This window comes from Rattus norvegicus, chromosome 1 (genome assembly GCF_036323735.1).
Source record: "Rattus norvegicus strain BN/NHsdMcwi chromosome 1, GRCr8, whole genome shotgun sequence".
Taxonomy (NCBI): domain Eukaryota; kingdom Metazoa; phylum Chordata; class Mammalia; order Rodentia; family Muridae; genus Rattus; species Rattus norvegicus.
The window spans coordinates 90,345,818-90,367,524 of NC_086019.1; the positions used below are offsets into that span (position 1 = coordinate 90,345,818).

The window sequence follows — 21,707 nt, forward strand, 5'->3', positions numbered from 1 at the left end:
TCGCCTCTGACCAGGTTTGGAGGTGTCTGCATTAAGATGGGGGGAACGGACCCTTCACTGTGTGCTTGTTTTCAGAGGGAAGTTCCTATTATGTGAAGCCATTGGCTGTTGTATGACCAGTGCTGGTTGGCCTTTGTGCTGAGTGGAGCCTGTCTGCGGTGTTCCTTTGCTGGCGGGTGCCACGCTGGCTCAGGGCTGGCTGTGGCAGCGGGTAGGGCAGGGCAGGGGCTGTGGTGGGCACTGGCCTTACGCCCAGCTTTGGTATAAATATCCCAGGGCTGTTTACTCTGCCCCAGCCCTGGGGGCGGCAGCAGCCCAGCAGGTCCTGGAAGGGGGAGGGGGGGAGGGTGACCAGGCCACAGCACAGACATTTCCTTCTGCTCAGACAGGTCGGCAGCCTTGTTCTCCTCTCATGGGTGGGGACAAGGTGGTGACCCCTTTCTTGTTTTAGGCTCTTAGGGGCCACCAGTAGTGCCCTGACCTAGATTTCCCAGGGTCTGAGAGACAGACAAGGAAGGGGATGGACCAGAAGACAGCAGGGAGAGGGACAGGAAAAAATGAGGGTACAGGCCGGAGGGTGTGTGTGTGTGTGTGTGTGTGTGTGTGCTGGGATGGGGGTGGGGGCAGGCTACTGACAACGGAGGCAAGAGCTCAGAACCTGGTGAACGACAAGGGAGAGAGAAGTCTGGGGATTGAGGGAGAGGATGGAGTCACGGGATATAGACAGGATAGGTGGGGAAATGACAGTGTGGGGAAGGCAGGGACCTCCCTGGAAAGGAACTGAGGCTGGGGGGAGCAGGTGGCCAGAGAGGTGGGGGTAGGCATGGGTTCAGGGCAGCAGCCAGCAGAGACCTGTCCAGGGCAGGACAAATAAGAGACATGGAGGTGGGGGCCGGATGCCCACAGAGGGGCTCTCCCTCCCTGACTCAGCCTCTCCACCCACCCCATCCCCAGAACCCAGATCAGAGGCAGCGGCGCCAGCCACCATGGGGGCTGCTCAAGTGGGGTGTGCTTTTGCCGGCTCTGCTCCCTCTGTCTCCACCTTTCTTCCTGTCTCCTCATCTAATCCCTGTCCTCGCGGCTGGCCCCACCTCTGTCTGAGCCATTTGACTAACCCCAGATCCTGACTCAATGGCTGTGCAGCTCAGCTTTTAGAAAGTTACATAAGAGATTGATGGATGGCAGTTTCTATCTTAAATAAGTTTAATGGTCGGACAGAACACTGGTTAACTGTGAAAATACTTAAGCCAATGGACTTCCCAAAAGAGCGCTCCTGGCTCCCGTCCAGTGTGGTGGGATCCCAGTTGTGGACTCACAGTGTCCTCTGGGGAGGTAAGGGTAGGGGTGTAACACCACAACACCGGCACCTTCTACAGTCCCCCACAATGTGAGGAGTCTGTCTCTGCATCCTCACCGCTGTCCAGTGAGGTCGCAAGTGCTGTGTACAGCGTGTTCTAGTCCTGGCTGTGCCTGGGAGGCCAGGTGGTCCCAAGAGGCATATGGCTACTTCTGGGCCCTTTCCACCCTTTGTGACAAGTGGCAGTTGACAGCCTTGTTTCCAGGCCCGTCAAGAGGTGTCACTCAGGCCTGGCCCAGGCTGGGCTGTTGAGGATCTCTCAACAGTTCAAGAGAACACCCTCTACCCCCTGGGTGAGTTTTGTTAACACGGAGGGCAGAGCCAAGGCCCAGGGGCAGGAGCTTGGCTTTACAGTTCTGAGGGTCCTTCAGGTACAGAGAGAGCCTATGTTTGGGCCCTCAGGTCCAGACACGCTGCTCCGGTCCCCATAGGAGCAGGTTGCTTCCGTCTGCTGGGGACGCAGGGCCCGGGCGTGGGGCATGGGAAGGTAGGACGTCTGGGTTCCCACAGGCCACGGCTGAGTCACAAGCAGCCATCTGGCTTTCATTAGCCCAGGGCAGCAGGGGGCTCTGTGGGGCGGGCCCTGTGGCCGGCTGGGGGCAGGGACACTGGGGCAGGCTGTATGTCTGTGTGTGATGACTCAAGAGCCATGATAACAGCCTGTGCGTATTTGGGGAGTGTAAACAGGAGAGGGAGAGGGAGAGGAAGTGAGGAAAAGGAAAATTGTGGCTGGGAAGGGGGGCTGTAGGGAAGAGAGTCCCCTCTTCATGTTCCTCCTACACCCGAGCTGGCCCTGTGGTACCCAGCTCTGCTTTGCCAGCACTCCTAGTTAGCACAGCAGCAGAGGCTGGTGCCAACTGGGTTCCCCTAACCTCCATCCACAGAGAGGGCTTCTGCTGCCCTTGATGGCCAGGTCTGGGGGAGGGGACCCAGAGGACCAGCCATAAAGGCTGAGACAGAGGGGCTGACATCAAGGCCTGGAGATAACGTGGAAATGAACGAGGAGGCAGCAGCGGCATGGAGTTTGAGGTGGGAGCCTGGGGGTAGCAAAGAGGTGCCCGTCGTAGGTCACTGGCAGAGAGCGGTGGAGAGACTGAGGGCTGTGCTGGGCATCAGATGGAACTTGATGGCTGGCATTCATGTGACAGCTGCAGTCACCAATGATTGCCAGGGCCCTGATGTGTACACAGCACTCATGACACAAAGATGGGCAGAAGGTTAGAGACCTGGGAATCGGGAGGTGGGGCAGTGGCATGAAGGGAGAAAGAGGGTAAGAAAAGGACATGTAGACCAAACACGGGGATTCACCCACACACAGCATGTGGGAAACTGAGTTTCAGGCCAGCCTTGGCTACAAAGCAACTAACAGGCAAGTTGGTTCTACACAGCAGGATCCTGGATCAGAGAAAAGACGATGGGGCCAGGGCAAGAGGGGCAGTGATGTTCCCAGAGAAAAGAGCAGGAACCCCTTAACAGAAGTGGGGAGATTATCTGAGGTGGGCCAAGTCCGGGGGCCTGTCTTGATGGCCTCTGAGTCACTAAGCCAGCTTGTAACCAGCTGCCTGGAGGGGTGAGCATGGTGTCACTGGCTGGAAGGGTGGGCACCGTCAGTCCCCGTCTAGCTCTGGGCTGGACACATCCTCAGGTTCCTCTTCATCAAAGTATCGATCCTCCTCATCACGCGCCACGATGTCCAGGTTATCAAAGTCAGGGTTGTCATCCACCGTGCTGCGGGAAAGAGAGCTGTCAGGCATCACAGAGGCCAGGAGCAGAGGACTGACCTCCTGGGCATGCTTAGGCCTTTTGGAATCCTAAAGAGGTGTTTCCCCAGTCAGCCTACATAAACAACGCCAGCTTCTGTGACAGATGGGGAAGCTGTGAGAAGCCTCCAATTCTTATGTGGCGTTAGTCCCGGTTCCACGTAGTGACCGAGTCGCCGAGGCTCCACTCCTCTGGGATGAGCCTCAGTTCTCCCTCAGCACTGGAGTCCCTCTGTGCCTCAGGGTGCCTGCACCTGTCCTTGCCCCCCCCTCTTTGCAGAGCTGCTCAGAAAACACCTCACTGTGGCTCTGACCATGGCTCTGCTCCCCTGCATGGGAGCAATGGGAGTTGGGCAGTTCCCTGCTGCAGAAGACTTCCTTCAGGAAGACGTCCTTGGCTACATGTATCCCTTGCTTTAACCCTAGGGTCTGGACATAGTGGCAGTACAAAAGCATACATCGATTGTGGGACACATTTGCCTATCTGCTGCCTCCTGAAGGACAGATTTGGGTCCCTTCTTCTGGTGTCCTCAGGGTTACCTAGTGGAGTGGGGTGGGCTCATACGTGCCACAGCCAACTCTGCACAGCCTTGGAGGCCCCAGCTAGCAGTAAATGAACCCACTGACAGGTATCAGATCTGTGGGATTCCAGCATGGCCCCCAGGGCAGTGATAATCAGGACCCCTTCTACTGAAGTTATTTGTGGACATAGGTCCCATGTCATTGGACCTGGGTGTGCACAGGCAGGGTCCTGAGCTGCCAGACTAGCTAAAAAGACAGATATTTGTCATTTATCTTTTTTTTCCCCTTGAGACAGGGTCTCATCATGTCTCCCTGACTGGAACTCAGAGACCTGACCACCTCTATCTCCCAAGTGCTGGGATGAGGCGTGTCCCGTTGGGCTTCATTTAATGCTTTGTCAACGGTGTGCTAAATGTTGGCTCAGTTTATCCCTTGGCTTATAGATGAAGGGGCTAAGGCTCTGAGGGGGACAGGGTTAGGCCAAGACCCCAGCCACCTCCCCTCACTGATCTGAAACTTCCAGAGTGACTGACAGCAGGACCTCCGGTGGGGAACTATTCTCAGGCACTCCAGCACTGCTAAGGAGGCCCTTGAGGAAAGGCAGGGCCCGCTTGGGCCCTGGGTGCTGGGCTGGGAATGGGAGGCACCTGTAGTCAAAGCCCCCATCTTTGCCATCCAGGAAGCGCTGGTGCATGCGGCTGGTGAACTCCTCTCGAAGGATCAGCCTCTCTTCCGAGTCAGGCACCCAGGCTTCCAGGTCTTTATCCGACCTCTGGTCTGTGGAGACACCCAGGTGAGAGGCCTGAAGGAATCTGACAGGATAGCACCCTATGTCCAGCCCATGCTGCTGAGACAGCCCAGTCCCCGCCCTCCTGGCACACACACTGGACACGACGGTGATGCTGTGCTCTGGAGACTGTTTCACAGTGTTCAGGTTCAGGAGGAGATGGCAGGGAGGGGGGCGAGGGCAGACATCACTGGGGACACAACATGGGGGAATAGGCCTGGCAGGGTGCCCTGCTGCTGGCCCTCACCTTCCTCATCACTGTCCTCTTCCTCCTCAAAACAGGCCTCCTCCTCCTCTTGCTGCTGGAGCAGCTTTTGCTGCAGCTCCCGCTCCTGGTAGGACTGAAACAGCAGGTCGGAGAGTGGATAGGCAGGTGTGCCGGGGGAGCCAGACCTGGGGGCCTGCGGGGCTGGTGTGCGGGCACTGAGCTCTTCCTGCGTGAGGTATTGTCCTATGTACTGCTCGTACAGCAGCGGGGCCCGAAACCGCATCTGCTCGTCGCTAAAGTACTCGCCTCCTGTGCATAAGAGGCGAGGTAGATGTGTGTGAGCACGCGTGTCTAGGCATGCATGTGCTTACCCTGCTTGTAAGACATTCGTGTGCAATTCAGGTGCGTGATAAAACCACGTGCAGGTGCCTGAGGGTCTGTGGAGCACTGAGTACAGCCTGGGCTGAGCATGTCACACACCCTGACCTGCACCACTCTGTAGACCAGGCTAGCATCAAACTCAGAGATCCTCCTGCCTCTGCCTCCCAAGGGCTGAGGTGTAAACCACCACGCCTGGCTCTTCCTGGTGTTGTGTTCAGGGTGGCCTTGAGGGACATGCATTCCCCTTGTGTCCCATGATGCTTTGTGTGCAGTGCGAAGATGGGGACACTGTGCTGTAGGTGGCAGCTGGTTATCTCGATGCTGCGTGTGCCGTCGTCCTTCAGCGGACAGTGACCGTCTACAGTGCCACTTCTGCCAGGGTTGAAAGGCTGAGGCGGGGGAATTTTGGTTCAAGGATGGCCTGGGCACTCGACAGTGAGACTGTGTCACAGATGCCATCTGTCATCTGCTGAGCTCTGATCCTGTCCGCTTACCTTTCTCTCCCTTACTTCACAAGGGTCTGTGTCTCTGTATCTCAGAACCTATCTCCATGGATTTCTCCGGGCTCCTACTCTGCTTTAGTCCACCTCTCCTCCCCACTTCTGTCCCTTACCCACCGTGCCCCCCACACCTTGGATGAGCTCACGCAGGGCAGCGTAACGCCGGTTACGAAGGCGGGTACGCAGAGTTCGAGGCCGGGCAGTGCCTTGCCGGGCCACCTCGGCACAGTAGAAATCAGCACGGTGATCTCCACGCAGGTGGCCGAAGCAGGCCAGGTGCTCTTCCCGGAGGCCTGTGCGGAAGCGCTCTAGGAACACCAGTGGCTTCTTGTGATACAGCTGGCCCAGGATGGCCACCTTCTCAGGCTCTGTCAGGTCAGGCTCACCCTGCTGCTGGCTGCACACGGGCAGGTGGCTGGCAGCGATGGCGTGCAACATGGCACTTACAGCCGGACTCTCTGCCTGAGAGCTGTCACCGCTGGTGACGTCTGGTGTACTCTCTGCTGTCTCCTTCTCTTGAGGTCCCGGTGGAATGGAAGTCTGGCTCAGCTCCCCCCAGTGCACACATCTGGCCTCCACACAGTCTGTGAGTCAAGAGGAGTCTTTAGTTAAAGGCATCAGGGGCAGGGGGCTTAGGCAGGAGGAGGCTGGGAACTGACACCCACAGTGTACATTTACTGAGCACCTATTGCAGTCTTGGTAATGTTCTAGGCCCTAGACAGATGCTGTACAGTCAATGACCTAATTAATTAACCAAAACATGTAATATGTCAGGTGCTTCCTTGGCTATGCAGGAAAACAGTCAGACAAGCCTGGCACAGTGGTGCACACCTTTAGCTTCAGCACAGGGGAAGCAGAGGCAAGTGGATCTCTATGAGTTCAAGGCCAGCCAGGACCACGCAGTGATATTGAATCTCAAAAACGAAATCTCATAAAACAAAACAAAGTCCAAAACACCAATGACAGTAATAACGATGATGATAATACTGATAAAGAAAGTGTCCAGTGAAAAGCCAAAAAAGACAGACAGAAGAGGCAAATGTTGGGATGGCTCAGTTTTAAACTACAGGGTATCAAGACTTGCCAGGAAAGTGACATCTTGTAGCCAGAGAGACAGCTCAGTGGTTAAGAGCACTGGCTGCTCTTCCAGAGTCCAGGTTCAATTCCCAGCAACCACATGGCGGCTCACAAATTTTAGCACTCGGGAGGCAGAGGCAGGAGCATCTCTGTGAGTTTGAGGCCAGCCTGGTCTGCAAATCAAGTCCAGGACTGTCAGGACTATACAGAGAAACCCTATTTGTGAATGAAACAACAAGAAACCAGACACCCAGTTCCTGGTAATCTGGAATAGCAATCATAAGAAATAACACAAGGGCTACAAAAGAGCAGCCTAAAAAACAAGGGAGCAGAGCAAACTGTTTGTCTCATAAGGCAAACAAACGTGCCAGGGTGGAGGGCTGGCCAGCATTGACCCCTGGGAGCAATAGAGTAAGAAAACAGTCTGGATGCTAAGCAGGGAGGGTCGTATATACATAGACCTCAGCACTCAGGAGGCTGTGGTAGAATCATTCATGAGTTTTAGACCAGGCTGGATTACATAGTGAGTTCTAGGCCAGCCTGGGCTACAGGGTGAAACCCCCACCTCAAATAAGCATACAATCAAACAAACGAATGAATGAATAACGATGAAAACATAACAAAACCTAATAAAGTAGATGGAATAGCCAGGTGTGGATGGCACTGGGGAGCCTACCTGACTGGAACAAGATCAGGGTAGAGAGAGACCAGGCTGCAGTGGGTGATGGGTAAGAAAATCATGAGCAGTGTGTATGATTCTCTGGAGAAGTCAGATGTTTGGAAAGCATCGAAAGGGTCAGGGGGCATTTGTTTTTTTTCTTTGATAAATGTTTTTGGGAGTGCTAGGAGTATAGGCCTCCACCACAAACAGCTTATGTGGTACTGGGGATTGAACCCAGGGCTTCAGGTATGCTATGCAAGCATTTCACCAATACGGTACATCCTTAATCCCTGGTTTTGAACCTTCCAGGCTTCTGGTTATAGGCCCATCTCACCATGTCCTGCCCCATTTTCTTTACTGTCTGGAGGTATGGCTTCGAGGTAGGGAGTGTAACTGGCATTCATAAAGCTTGAGCCCTAGCAGCAGAGAGTCTAAAAGGTATATACAATTTTGTTATGGAAAAGGTTAATATATGTATTTTGCGGCAGGGCCTCACAGTACAGTCTCACATTGTGGTCTGGAACTATGTAGTCCAGGCTGTCTTCAAACTTAAGGCTAACCTCTGCCTCAGTTTCCCAAGTGCTGGGATTACAGATGTAAGTCACCACAACTGGAGATGACTAAAGATTGAAACACATAGCAGAACACACAGACACCTGTCTCTACATCCCTACACCTGCTGTTCAGCACACAGACACCTGTCTCTACATCCCTACACCTGCTGTTCTGCTTCAGTAACTCCCAGCTCTGAGTTGTCAAACAGCTTCGACTCTACCTCATCTGCACATCAGACTACTGTGAAACATTAAAGACTGGTGTGGTGGCACAGGGCTGTAAACTCAGTACCTTGGGGGCTGAGATAGGAGGAAGGCAATTTGGAGGCCAACAATGACTATAATAAAAGACTGACCGAAAAACCAAAACCAAACCACAACCACCGCCACCATCACACCAACAAAACAAAACAAAAGAAAACAAAACCCACCAAAACCCAAACAAACCACCAGGCAATACTTGTAGGAAGTTAGTAAAAAAGTAAAAGGCACTGAAGGTGCAAGGGAGAAAGGACCTAAGGAAGCAGAATAGACTTTGTGAGTAAGAAGAGTTAGAATGCAATGAGAGCGGCTGGTGTGATAGAAGTGAGCTTGCATGTGACAAGAGGAGACCTAGCTTGGAATACAGAGAAACTCAAGATGGCACAGTAGAGATGTAACTTGAGAAAGGTTGGTCGGAGATTGGGAGAATTTGCAGGAGAGTTATTTGCTTGAGGCGTTAGCATGGTAAAAAATGGGTTAGCCTAGGACAGGGAAAGGAGTTCGTGTCAAAGAAAATGAAGAGAAACGTCAACCTGCCACAAGGCCGAATAATCAGACCCCTCAAAAGTGCTGGTAAGCTGCGGTCAGACTTCATAGAGTCCTCGGCGACTGCCGGAACCATTTTTTGATCACACCACAAGCACACCCTCGTTGCCTGAGTCTGGCCAGTGTCTCACCATCATCCGGCTTCCTCTCCGCCACTGCCGCAGCTGCCACGGCCTCCATAACAAGATTCTCCGACCCAGTAACCGCCGCAGCGGGCTCCGGAAGTTAGGCTGGACCCTAGGTACCCGTAAGTACTTCCGGTCACACAAGCGTCTTTAAGCGGAACAGAGACACCTAAGTTCCGGGTCAAAGGTGGGCCTTCTTTATGCGCATGCGTAACCCCGCCCCTAAAGCCAGACACACGCGCACACACACAAAAAGGCGCTACTTCAGCAGGTTGGATCTTCATCAAACTGAAAGACAGCGGGGACCATGTCTCATTTGGTCGCTGCTCTAACTCCAGGTCCTTGTGTGGTTAATATTTGGAATGGTTGTATTGGCGCTATCACGAAGACTCTCGAGTCCTTTTTAATTTAAAAATGTTTGTGGTCAGAGGACAATTTACAGGAGCGTGGATAAAATTCAGTCAAGATTGGCAGCAAGCATCTTTATTGTCTAGAACCATCTCACCCATCTTTGAGCTCTTTGTGGATTTGACGTCCTTCTATCATCACAACCAGCCTGCAGGGCTGGGGTGAGATGAAGTCAGAGAGAGAACTTTTGTGTTTACAAACAAGATGGAGACCTGCAGATCTGAGGGATGAGCTGTGGGAATTCACTGTGGAAAGGGGAGGGACCTGAAAGGGACGGACGGGCATGAGTGAGTTAAGTATTTCAGGCAGTTCAGCTGGCAAAGGTAGTTCTGGGTGTTTACTGTAGTCAGGGTATATAGCACCCAGGAGTCCGAGTTAGGGAGATCAATGAGGGTTTGACCAAGTCTGGTCTTTAACAAGACCAGCCAGGGTTACATAGCAAGCCTTGTCTAGACTATGTGAGACCACTTGTCGGTGTCAGACATACGGCTCCGTAACCCTTTGAGATGGTTGGAAAATACAGGGTTTGGGGTAGGGAACCAAGGAAAGGAACTGGAGATCACAATGAGGAAGGTGGTGCATTAATCTAGAAACAGGCTTGGAAGAGTTAGAACTTGGTAAGCATTGAGATTTGGTGAATGGCAGGAGGAAAGCTCAGCTGCATCACCAGGAATGGCCAGCAGAGGGCGCTGCCGCCCAACACACGCAGGCCAAGAGCAGGACTTCCCAGGCCAGCAACAGTGAGGATCCCTCTGCCTTCTAGTGTAAACTGAAGCTAAGGAAGGAGAGTGTCTATAGAGTCCTACCCCATAGCTCACCTTCCTCTTCTTTAGAAAGCCCTCTTCCTATTACTGCAGGACCTCTCTAAACATTGGGAGCAGTAACTGGCTACACATTTGTATTCCCTGGAGGAGGTACTCCAAGAACAGGGGCCAAGGTCTTGTTTGCAGTGCTCAGAGTCCCTAGCAGGATAATGGGGAACAGAGTGGGCAGCCAGCACTTGCAGCATCCAGGCTAGACCTTAGGAGTGTGGTTGGGCAATACAACCTGGGATGGGCCTTGAACCAGCACGGTCTCTTTCTCTTTCTTACAAGATGCACAAGGAGCATCTGGGTTATATCAAGTACAGAACCACTCTGTTTAAATGAATGAGTGAGGAATTTCATTTTCCCTTTGAAGGCCTCCCATCCCAATTAAAGGCCAACTGCAGTAACACTTCAGTAACAGGTTTCAACCCTGCTTCCTTCCTGATAAGAGGTGCCATGTCATTTATTGAAAGAAAACAAAACAGGGTAAAACATCTCTTAATAAGTGCAGTTTGCTAAAGTCCGGTTAGAACATTCAGGTAAAGGGGAAATGAGACTAATCAAAAGGACCACTGTAAAACTCTGGAGGTCTGGCACATGGAGGAGCAATGGAGGTGGTGACGGAGGAGGAACTTTAGGGTCTACAAGGAAGCTGGCCCCGCCCCCACCTTCCCTTCACCCTCTCCCCCGCTTAAGCCCACCAGAAACTACCAAGACTCCTGGAGTAAAAGGTTTCAAGTTCAATAGTCACACTCTCTCCAAGTACAAAAAGCAGTTACAATCCAACTGAACAGACGCTTGTGTGCAGAGTTACAGGAAACTGAGGCATCATATAAAAAGGTAGGTTAAAGGTGATTTTGTTGTTTGTTTCGAGGGTGTGGCTCTTCCTCGGTTACCTGAACTCAGCAAAGAAATGGTTATTTGATGAAGTATCAACGGCTGACCCACAGTAAAAACAGACAAATTCTAAAAATTAAAAAAAAAAGCATAATTACCAAAAAAAAAGTCACTGCTTCCTCCCTCTGCATTTTGCTTCTTAAACTTTTTTTTTTTTAAGGTTTTTGAAAATTTTTTTAAATCCCGAAAAGTAGACAGTAAAACAGCTCCTGGAAGAATTTACAACCAACTGCATGAGAGTCTGGGAAGCCAAGGGGCTAAAAAGCAGAGTAGGGAGGGGCAGACAGGCATCCTCCCCAGTCACTGTGGGCTCACTGGGTAACCAAGGGAGGGATTCTTTAGTTAAAAAGGCAGGGAGAGGAGGAAGTGGAGGGGACAAAGATAAAAGAAAAGGTCACTGTTGCCTGTTTGAATCCAGAGAGGAAAATGCCTGGCTGTATGAAGGGAGAAGCCCCTCTGGAAGAAGTGGGCTAGAGAGAGGCAGCCCCGGGATAACTCTGTCCCCAGCACCACAGGACTCAGAGGGGAAAGGGGCCAAGGCAGGTGCTAGTGGAAGCAGCCAGCATGAGCCTCTGGAGGCTCCAGCACCTGCTACTGTGTGCTTGTGCCCCCCTGCGTGCTGCCCGAGTAGCCTCCGTAGTCGTAGTTCCCGTAGTAAGGTGGCCACTGGCTCTGGTTCTGATAGTACTGGCTCCACTGCTGGGCATACTGGGGAGAGAGCAAGAACACCAGGTCATTTCTTCACACTCCCGACCACGCCTTCTCTCCTGTGGTTCACCCTCAACACATGGGTCCTCTGACAGAAAGCAAAGTGCTTTGGGTGTCTTGATGTCACATGAATGGGAAAGCAGGAAATGCAGTCCTGGCCTTGTGGCTTATAGGGTGTCCTTTTCAGGTGTGGTAACTTCAGCACCAACTTGGAATAGAACCTGGCACCCCTTAGCCACGCTGGAGGCCTAGCTCAGCTAGGTAGGTCTGCTGCACTGGGGGCCAGGGCTACACAGTGGTTATTCATCAGCCAGTAAAAACCAGTTTACCAAAAGCTTGAGACAAGCAGCTGCCTATGTCTTAGGAATAGGCAAGAACCCAAATCTGAATACACGCCCAAGAATGTTCCCAGAAGTTTTACTGGAAGGCCTATCTTGTACTTACCTGCTGATACTGGTTATAGCTGGGCTGAGGGTAGGTCTGGGCAGTGGGGGGTGGTGGTGGGGTATAGGGGGCAGGATTGTAGGGGCCATAGCTCCCATAGTTGTAGGCAGGTGGCGGTGGAGGTGGAGGTGGTGGGGCTGTGTAGCCCTGGGTGTATCCTCCTTGGTTGTAGGGCGGCTGGCTGTAACTCGGCTGAGTAGAGAAAGACAGAGACAGACATGAGACAGACAGCACACACTGGCATGGACACAGCTGGCCCCAGGCTTGGGCTCTGAAACCCGAGGGCAGCAGCGCACATGGCATTTCGAAGACCTGGTTCACAGTCTACAAAACAACCTCAGCTCCGTCACGCTCTTGGTGTGCCGTGGAAGTTTAATAAGTCTGTGTGCACAAAGTGCTGGGCACCGAGGAAATGGCTGTGGCCACTTTGAGAGATGCTGAGAAAAGCAGTGGTGACAAATTGTCAAGAGTTTCTCATGCACAGGGTGGGTCAGTAACCCATTCCATCTCATCAGCCAGGCTGACATCTCCACTAGCTCTATTTGACAGGGATGGGAACTGAGGCCAGGGCTGGGGAGGTAGCTCAGCAGTTAAGAGTCCTGACTGCTCTTGCAAAGGATCCAGGTTGATAGCACCCACACAGTGACTCACAACTGTCTATAACTCTAGTTTCAAGGAACCCAATATCCTCTTTTGACCTCTGCAGGCAAAGCACACAGATTGGGGCACATACAAAACCCATATAAACAAACACACATAAAGTAAATTTAAAAAATAATGAACCCTTAAAAAAAAGTCTAAGCAAGGTTGTTGGGCTAAGGCCACACTATTAGAATGACTAACCCAGGTCTGCCCAGTCCCAGAGGCTTCATTAAGCTACAGTACCTATTACCTCACAGCAACTTCACAAGTGATTTCTAGTAATGTTTCTGTCCTTTATGTGGAAACAAGGACCAGAGGGGTCAAGCTGACAGCCCCAGGTACAAAGTCGGGTTCTGTTGGGGTTAGGCTCTGAACTTAAGTCTTGCCAAACTCCTAGTCTAGGAAATGTGCTGGCTAAGTGGCACCTAGGAGCACTCATCTGTCTCCTGGCAGCTGTTCCCAGCTGCTCCCTGACATGTAAAAGGTACTGAGATGGTTGTGAAAGAAAAGAGATGGCCTCAGTTTACCAGAGCCCAAGCACTGGCCTCCTAAGAAATGGAACAGGGTCTGGAGCCACTGAGGGACAAGGTCCTTATCTACTTTTGGACCTCAGCCTCCCATAATGGGCAAAAGGTGACTCCACTGAGTGCTTTCTTATAGACCCAAGCGACAGAGCTAAAAGACATGGCCTTGCTGATGGGGTCAATGCTTGCAGATGCCTCCAGCTTTGGGGGAGAAGGGGAAAATCTAGCCATGTCTAGTTTTAACACAGCTGAACAGCTAGCTGCAAGGGAAAAAAGGACAGGCTGCAGGAAGAGTGCAGACCAGTGGCCACATACTGTGGTGATAGCTCAGACCTGGCCCCTCTCCTGTGCACAAGTGCATATGTGTGTAAGCACACACATGGCCTCACCTGTGGAGGGCTGTAGCTGCTCACTGTAGGGGTGCTGGTATTGGCGCTGGAGCCAGGGATGTTGCTGTTTTTGTTGTAGCTGCTGGCTCCCGGAGGGTTCCGAGCAGGGCTATAGCTAGGTGGTGGCGGTGGTTGCTGAGGTGGTGGCTGTGGTGGTGGTGGCTGTTGTGGTGGTGGCTGTTGCTGAGGAGCCCGGTTATAGCTGCCTCGGTTGTTGGAGTTGTTGTTATCCCGGTTGTTGTTACCCCAGCGGTTCTGGTTGTAGCCACCACCTCCGCTGCGGTTGAAACCTACATTGGAAAATCCATATGTATAAGAAAACTCAGCATTGCTGGCTAATGCCCAAGGTTGAGCTCAATAATGCAAGCAAATGCAGGTACTTCATTTGTGCTTCCCCCAAGCCCTTGGCACACTTCCTTGTCCCTGCCCTGACACAACACCTAGAGTCATTATTTGCAGACAGGTCTGTGTTTTCCAGTGGACTATGAGTAGGCAAAGCACAGGTGACTTAGATGTGTCCAGCTCTCTGTAACCGTCCCACAAATTAGAAAGGTATTCAGGAACAATGCTAAGCTAGTCAGCTACAGTCCAACAGGTTAGGCCGAGTGGCCTCTCCTGAGCCTTTGTACAACTGTTTCTTGAATCTGTACCCTCCTCACACCAAAAGCAGGATCCACAGGGACCCTTCCTGAGTTGCTTGTCAACATGAAGGTTAATTTGGTGTCATGAGGTCACAACATCCTTGGTCACTGAAGAAGGGTCTAGGACATGTCTGATACATAGTTTTAAAGGTTTGTTTGAAAGACATTATTTGGTGTGTGTTAAGAAGGGATTGGATAGCCGAGAGCAAGAGTTACAGGCAGCTGTAAGCAGCTCAGTGTGGTTGCTGAGAACCAAACTTAAACTCTGGAGGAGCAAAGAGTGCTTTTAACTGCACCTTTGTTAATTTATGATCGATCACACGATTACTTCAGACACCATACCACTCATTAAGAATCTGGATTTTAGGGGGTTGGGGATTTAGCTCAGTGGTAGAGCGCTTGCCTAGCAAGCGCAAGGCCCTGGGTTCGGTCCCCAGCTCCGAAAAAAAGAACCAAGAAAAAAAAGAATCTGGATTTTAGGGGGCTTGAGAGATGGCTCAGTGGTTAAGAGCACTGACTGCTCTTCCAGAGGTCCTGAGTTCAATTCCCAGCAACCACACAGTGGCTCACAGCCATCTGTAATGGGATCCGATGCCCTCTTTTAGTGTGTCTGAAGACAGCAACAGTGGACTCATATAAATGAATTAAAAAAAAAAAAAAAAAAAGAATCTGGATTCTAAAAACAGTCCTAATATTTGCCCTTGTGAGATCTACAGATAGATCCCAAGGTTCCTCAAAGGAGCGTATGGTCAGATAGGGAAAGGCCAACAAAGAGTGCTAGCTATCCTATGCAAATAGGGGGTTGGAGACCAGGCAGTGGGAAGGCCCCTGAGGCTGCAGAATAGTAACTCCCACCAACTAGTGCCCACAGCTGGGCCTTAGAAAATGCATGGCTGGAGAAGGTAAAGGTCTCACACCTCCTCGGTAGTTGCCTCCTCCGCCACCACTGCCACCACCACCTCCGCGGTTCTGGAAGCCTCCTCGGTTGCCTCCAGGAGGGCCTCGGTTGTCATAACGCTGGAAACTGCCGCCACCCCCACGGCCTCGGAAGCCACCACCTCTGTTGTCAAAGCGCTTTTCAGGGGGTGGGCCGGCCTTCCGGCCTTCCTCGTTATACTGCCTCACCAGCTTGTCTGCTTCCTCTCGCTGGAGCTCAATGAACAGAACCTCATCCAGGAAGTCTCCAACATCAGGCAAAGTAAAGTTAGCTACGAGGAAGTAAACAATGAGAGCAGGTCAACACCACCTCTGATGCCTGGTTCGCTTCACCTCAAAATATTGGTTCATCAGACAGAGTAGGAAGGTTGAAGGAATGAGGTAGTGATCAAGACAGAGGTTAAGATGGGACACCAACTGCTTGGTGTAAACACTGGCATGGGCTAATAGAGACTCTTCCCCAAAGAGGAATTTGGGTCCTTCCAGTCTCACCTCAAGGTGCTTCAGAGGCAAGTGAAGCCACACCCCCTTTCTTCCCACTATGGAGTAAACTAAGGCTTGCCCAAGTGCTGGGTACCGGAGGCAGGAGATGGTATAGGTCTTTCAGCTTGGGCTCTACACATACTTTTTCTCATGACACCTATCCCCATCCAGCCTGAAAGTCCTTCCCCAGACTGGAAGCCTGTTCCCTCATATGTGGGTAATGGGAGACACAAAATAGAAACAAAGAACAGAACACAAAGGAATCACAAGGAGATGAGAGGGGCCAGAGTGAAGAGATCTTTGTCTTGAGGGTACTGTTGAGATGGCCCCTAACCACTCAGTTCCTACCTTTCATTTCTAAGACTGCATGATCCGGGACATCTTTTCCTTCTTCGTCAGTTCGCTTTATGGTGCGGTCTTTTAGGTCCTCATCAGTGGGACAGATCACAATAGCTTTCCTCTGGAAGCCTTCAAATGGTCTCATTTTCCGCCTCTGGGCTGACCCATAAACATTTGTCTAAGGTAGGCGAGAGATGGGACATTCAGAGCTGCCTCTCTTGCAGGGCATTGTGCAGGGAACAAACAGAAAGGTAAAATAGCAATCCTCCCAGAGAGACTCATAGCTTCTGTACTTTCTAAACTTATGTCCATCTCGGCAAATGAAGACACTTAGGAAACACAAAGAGGTTGGCTCCCAATCACTGGGCTTCCCTTGTTAATCCTACTTGTTACTGGCACTGTAGTTTACAAATCCTTTCCCTGTTCTTAACGGATTATGTTTGCAGTAAAATATGCACTGCACAAGAATAAAGCTTAAGGAGGCCCCCGCCCCCAGCCACCTAGCATCAGTCATACTAATAAGAGCAGAATTCCACTACACACAGTCTTCTAAACTCATACTCTCCTGCTTCAGCCCCAGTGCCAAGATTACAGCTCTAAACTTTTTTATTTTAAATTTTTTTGAGACATGTAGCCTTGGCTGTCTTGTAACTATGTAGATCAGGCCAGCCTTGAACTCACAGACAACCACCTGCCTTTGCCTCCTCAGTTGCTAGGATTAAAGATGTGTTCCACCATGCTCTGCTTCTTCTTCATGTGTTTCTTCTTCTAAACAGTCAATCGATGGAAAGAACATACCCCCGTAGTCCTGACAACTATGCGAACTGCTTCTACTAATATGTTAAATCTTCTCCCCTGGTCCTCGAAAACACTGCTCTTGCCCACAAGTCTACTGAGGGAGACTGACAAGGTGGCAGTCTGTGCTTTTCCAAAGTGCAGTTGGCTACTGCTTTGCTTTTCTTCTTTGTGGCAGCAGCAGGCAGCTGCCTTCTGGGCAGGTGCTGGCAGAATACATGTAATAACCGAGGGCAGCAAGAACATCCATGACCAATACCCCCATGTGCCAATCAAGTCCTTTGCCAGGCTGGGTAGGATGAGATGGGAGGATGAACACAAAGTAAGACAAAGTCTGAGTGGTAGCTCTGGGGCAGGAAATGCCTTGAAAAGAGGTGTAACTTGGCAGACCAAGCAAGGTTCTATGTCAGAGCTCCAGCCTGTTACTCGTAAAATCAACTCAATGTGGATTTCCTGCATTTCAAGCCCTGTAAGGGCAAACAGTATTAAAGCTGCATGGCCACTACCGTGAGGAATGACTAAGTTTAAGTGAACTAAAGCTCTAGGCTCAGGCCCACTTCCGGCACTAAACATGCAGGAGCCACTATCAATAATGGTTGTCACTGGTTGGGTTGCTGGGGATATTTATTCCATGGTGTTGACTTGAAGCAGCCCAGACCAAAGTGAAAGGTTAAGCTACAGAGATCTTCCAAATCAAAGACAAGAGAGGCACTGCAGAAAGAGCCAAGAGCACAGGCTTTGGGGAAGAAGCTTTGTGATGAAATCTCAGTTGTGTTATTTAGAATCTGGCAGTTTGTAGTCAAGTCCTCTAATTAGTCTGAGCCTCAAGTTGCATTTGAGAGATGAGGATCACATCACCCTCCCTTCGTCTCTGGTAAGGATTTGCAGATGGGAGATTTTGTGCCATGCGGTGAGGAAAGTAGCCAGCACACAGGGTGGATCTCAACATATGGTGAGCAGGCCCAACAGTGTTCTAAGAGAGGCTTCCCAATGCAAACACCAGGATAGACTCAGCCCAAGGAAGATATGACACAAGGGGTCTTTTCCAGAATGGCAGGGGCTGAGGTGCCATTAGTCTGGTGGGAGAGCCAAGCTGTGGGCAGAGCTGTTCTGGTCCTAAACTAACTACCAGGCTCAGGCCACATTGTCAGATTAAATACTTCCCTACTCTCAGAATTTCCTGTAGGAAGCACAGCAGAAGGGTGAACGGCATACACCTACATACTGTGTATGGCCTTGTCTAACAAAGGGTTTTTTTTTTTAAAGATTTATTTTATTCATATGAGTACACTGTAGCTATCTTCAGACACACCAGAAGAGGGCGTCGAATCCCATTACAGATGGTTGTGAACCACCATGTGGTTGCTGGGAATTGAAATCAGGGCCTCAGGAAGAGCAGTCAGTGCTCTTAACCGCTGAGCCATCTCTCCAGCCCGTAACAAAGGGTTTTAAGAAACAGGTTATAGTTTCTGGGCAGAGCTAGGTTCTTGCTATTGTAGTCCTCTTCAGCACCTTTCCTCACCTTTCCTAAAAGTCAAACATTTGGCTTCCTTCATCAAAACTGTTAAGTTTCCTCCTGACACAAAAGCCAGAGTGAATGGTTGGCATCAGGGTGACCGTAGCCCTATCTGCTGGTAAGTTGGTCCACTCTATCTAGTGCCACAAGTGATCCTGTTTTTATTCTTCTAACCTGTGAGGGCACAGAGAAACACATTCTGGTCATCTGCTATAGTACACTTGCCCTGTCAAAGTTCCAATGAGGAATAGAGAAAAGAAGTAACCTTGGCAAAAGGACCGATCTTTGTAGCTTTACAAGATGGAGGGATGAGGGCAGAGTAGACTGGACTTACAAGTGGCTAACCTTTGTCTAGGATGGTATTTGACTTTCTGAGAAGCCAGGTCTGGAGTATATCTATCTCCCTTGCTGCTTCCTGGGCTAGGGGAAGGAAAGAGGAGCCATGTAAAGGCTTGGCTTTCCTAGAGGAAAGGGAATGGACTCCTGGTGACTGTTACCACAGCAAACACAATGAGGTCAGAGCCCTAGGGCGAGCCCTGTACTCTGTGGTCTCTAGGGGGGTCCTGTGGCTATTGCTAGGAGACAAGAACAACAGCACAGTCAGCTTTTCCAGACATAGACTGAACACCCAGCTCCTGCTCCTTCAGTTCCACAGTGCTTGAGGATGTCAGCTCTAAGAGAATGGCCTGTGTTGTTCTTAGGCTCCAGACCACTTCTTTTTTTTTTTTTTTTGGTTCTTTTTTTCGGAGCTGGGGACCGAACCCAGGGCCTTGCGCTTCCTAGGCAAGCGCTCTACCACTGAGCTAAATCCCCAACCCCTCCAGACCACTTCTAATCCCAGAAAGTGAGCAGAAGGAAGGTGGTAGAACTGGGGTTCTTAGATTATGGTGCTTGCTAAGTCTCATATGGGACAGACTGAGGCCACATATGAGGACACAGCAGACACAGATGGGCACCTTTGCTGATATTCTGAGTTCTTTCCAAAGGTCTACTGTCTGATCTGTCTGTTCTTTCTTGTCATTTGCCAACAGGGCCAGTCTGGCAGCAGAAGAAACTTGGCTGAGTCCCAGAGGAGCACATCTGGCAAGGAAGGCATGCTTTGGATTGAGTGAGGTGAATCCCAGTGGAAGGAAGTACACAGGAAGGAAGAGAACTGGTCTGAGTGCCAGGAATGAAGCAGGCTTGAGGCTCTGGGGACAGTGGGGGGTGGAGGAAAGAAAATTCCCTCTAGAGCCTGCTAACAAGAGACCATTTATTTTGGGGCCTGACTCCTGCCCTAGGTTTGTTTCAGGAATAATGATGATGATGATGATGGTGATGATGATGTGGCACCTGCTAACAGGGATGAGAATGGAACTAGAACCCAAAGATTTTTTTGTTTTATTTTGAATCAGGGTCTCACAAAATAGCCCTGGCTGGCCTGAAACTCAACTCGGAGATCATCCTGCTTCTGTCTCCTGAGTGCTGTCATCATGTATGCATCATCATGCTCAGTTAGGACCCAAGTTTTGAATGTGAGGCCAAGTAAGCAAGGTTGTATGCAGCCAACTGACTGACCAATGCTCTGCCTGGCCTAGGCCTTGACACACCTCTAAGAGGGTCCTATAGACTATATAGCCCCCAGCTCTAGATGGTCTGGGCAACTTTGTGGTCTCTTAGAACACACAGTTCCTGTTGAACACCCTGCTTTGAGGCCTGGCAAGGCAGAATCTTGGTTGCCCAGCCTCAGCAGGGTTTTACGTCTGAAGCTGACACATATATATTAGGTACAGAAGTGCTAAACACAGGGAAAATGACCTGGGCTAATATTCTGCAACTACGGGGACACAGCATGCAGTGCTAGTCTCTTTAGAGATCTTCCCTGACCATGAGACAGCTATGAATTATCAATGTAATCCTCACAGCCACAGTAATGGTGTGGTAATGTCAAGATCTGCTCTAAACCTTTGCCTACATTCACACAACAAATTTCTCATAATTTAAATTTTCTGAAACACACCTTTTGGGGTTTAGGTTAAAATAAGAAAAGCCGCTGGCTTAAAAGCCCTTTGTTGGCCGCACTGACCTGGCTTCAGCTCTTGGCTCTAGCCTTGGGTTACTAGAGAACTGTGCTCTTTACTTTGGAGGGCAGGAGCCTTTGCATTATGGTTGGCCTGGACATATGGTCTGATCTGCAGCCCCTCTGCAAGGTCAGCAGGCTGGAGACCACAGGCGATCTGTGCAGCCCAGTCCTGACTCCAGCTGCAAACAAGGCTGCAGCAGCTCTACTTTGTGCCTGGCTGGACTGCAGGACAGAAATGGTCTATGGCATGCTCTCACCATGACTTCCATTGTTGGGTTAATTTGGCCAGCAAGATGAGTAAAGGATCTGAAAGAGGAACCTAAGGGTATTAATTAACACTGTTGCTAAGCCTCTTAGAACATTAAGTCCGATGGGGTACAGACAGACTAAAATTCCAAACGGTCTAACTAGGAGAACAGGGGAGTACTGAAGATACAGTTTGATTGGGAGAATGCTTATCCAGCACAAGTAAGGTCCTAGACTGGATTACTAGTACAAGAAGCCAAGCCAAGTGTCTCCAGAGAGAAGGCTGAGTAGTAGACCCCTTACTGTCAGGGCTAAATTAAAGGGAAACCACATATTATCGCCAACTGGTTTGTGTAGGATCTTCAATTCATGTGACGACAACATGGTTCCTGGGGATTTCCTTCCCATATGGCAGCCACCAATGCTAGCTATCAGCTCCCTTTTCATCCGGCTTTTAAAGTCATGTGCTAAATACTCAGTGCCACACGGAAGGCACTTCAACCAGGTTACACAATGGGGCTTTACAGGGTCTGTCTGTCTGCTTACAGATTCCTAAGAAAGGATGCATGTAAGGCTGAAACACAGAACCTGAGACCAGTAAACACTCTCTGCTGCTACTCAATGAGCCTACACAACAAATGCCAATACAACACTGTGTAGGCAACAAACAGGTGGAACTCATCAGTGACAGGGATTCTAAGCTCTATGCAGGCCACTCATTCTTTTGACAATGCTGAAAACCATACATGGTGTTTTTACTCCAATTCAAACCTGACCAACCTAATTGAAATGCAAGCATGTGCTCCCCACTTGTGGGAATGTGCCCAGAGAAGCTAGAGCACTTTCATTCTGCAGAGTACATAATACCCACACTACTTGTTCTGAACCAGGTCCTATGGAGGGAAGGGTGAGGGGCCTTAGGCAAACTAGGATGCCAAGAGTCACACTATAAAGTTGGTTGCCCACAAATACCTAACTAGCAAGTAGCAGAGTTAAGGGTTCAAGCCTGTCTTTGGCTCTTGCAGCTGGAGAAATAGCTCAGTGGTTAAGAGCACTAGCTACTTTTCCAGAAGACCACTCCCAGAACTCACATGGCAGCTTATAAAACTGTAACTCCAGGTCCAAAGATCTG

The 21,707-nt window shown here is 50.5% G+C and overlaps 2 protein-coding genes across 8 annotated transcripts in view; both read right to left on the reverse strand.

Annotated features, from left to right (window-relative positions):
• Positions 1-1,185: 1,185 nt before the first annotated feature.
• Positions 1,186-8,992, reverse strand: Ccdc97 (coiled-coil domain containing 97). 2 transcript variants are annotated; one of them, NM_001106235.1, is made up of 5 exons: positions 8,746-8,947; positions 5,647-6,099; positions 4,674-4,943; positions 4,287-4,416; positions 1,191-3,085 (listed from the first exon to the last, which is right to left on the reverse strand). In NM_001106235.1, exons 1-5 carry the CDS (start codon positions 8,792-8,794, stop codon positions 2,965-2,967), a joined length of 1,023 nt encoding a protein of 340 aa, NP_001099705.1. In that variant the 5' UTR covers positions 8,795-8,947; the 3' UTR covers positions 1,191-2,964. The 2 variants fall into 2 exon arrangements, with proteins under 2 accessions (XP_038959997.1, NP_001099705.1); XM_039104069.2 differs by lacking the exon at positions 5,647-6,099 and having other exon boundaries at positions 1,186-3,085; positions 8,746-8,992.
• Positions 8,993-10,364: 1,372 nt separating this feature from the next.
• The window catches only part of Hnrnpul1 (heterogeneous nuclear ribonucleoprotein U-like 1), a 35,742-nt gene continuing 24,399 nt past the window's right edge, over positions 10,365-21,707 (reverse strand). For 5 of the 6 annotated variants that reach the window (XM_039081811.2, XM_008758957.4, XM_008758955.3 and 2 more), the window contains exons 11-15: positions 15,966-16,134; positions 15,116-15,406; positions 13,558-13,847; positions 12,003-12,194; positions 10,388-11,558 (exon numbers count right to left, since the gene is read on the reverse strand). In XM_039081811.2, coding sequence (XP_038937739.1) covers positions 11,442-11,558; positions 12,003-12,194; positions 13,558-13,847; positions 15,116-15,406; positions 15,966-16,134 — 1,059 coding nt within the window. In that variant the 3' untranslated portion in view covers positions 10,388-11,441. Of the gene's footprint in view, positions 11,559-12,002; positions 12,195-13,557; positions 13,848-15,115; positions 15,407-15,965; positions 16,135-21,707 lie in introns of all 6 variants that reach the window. The other variant, NM_001108477.1, reaches the window with a different exon arrangement.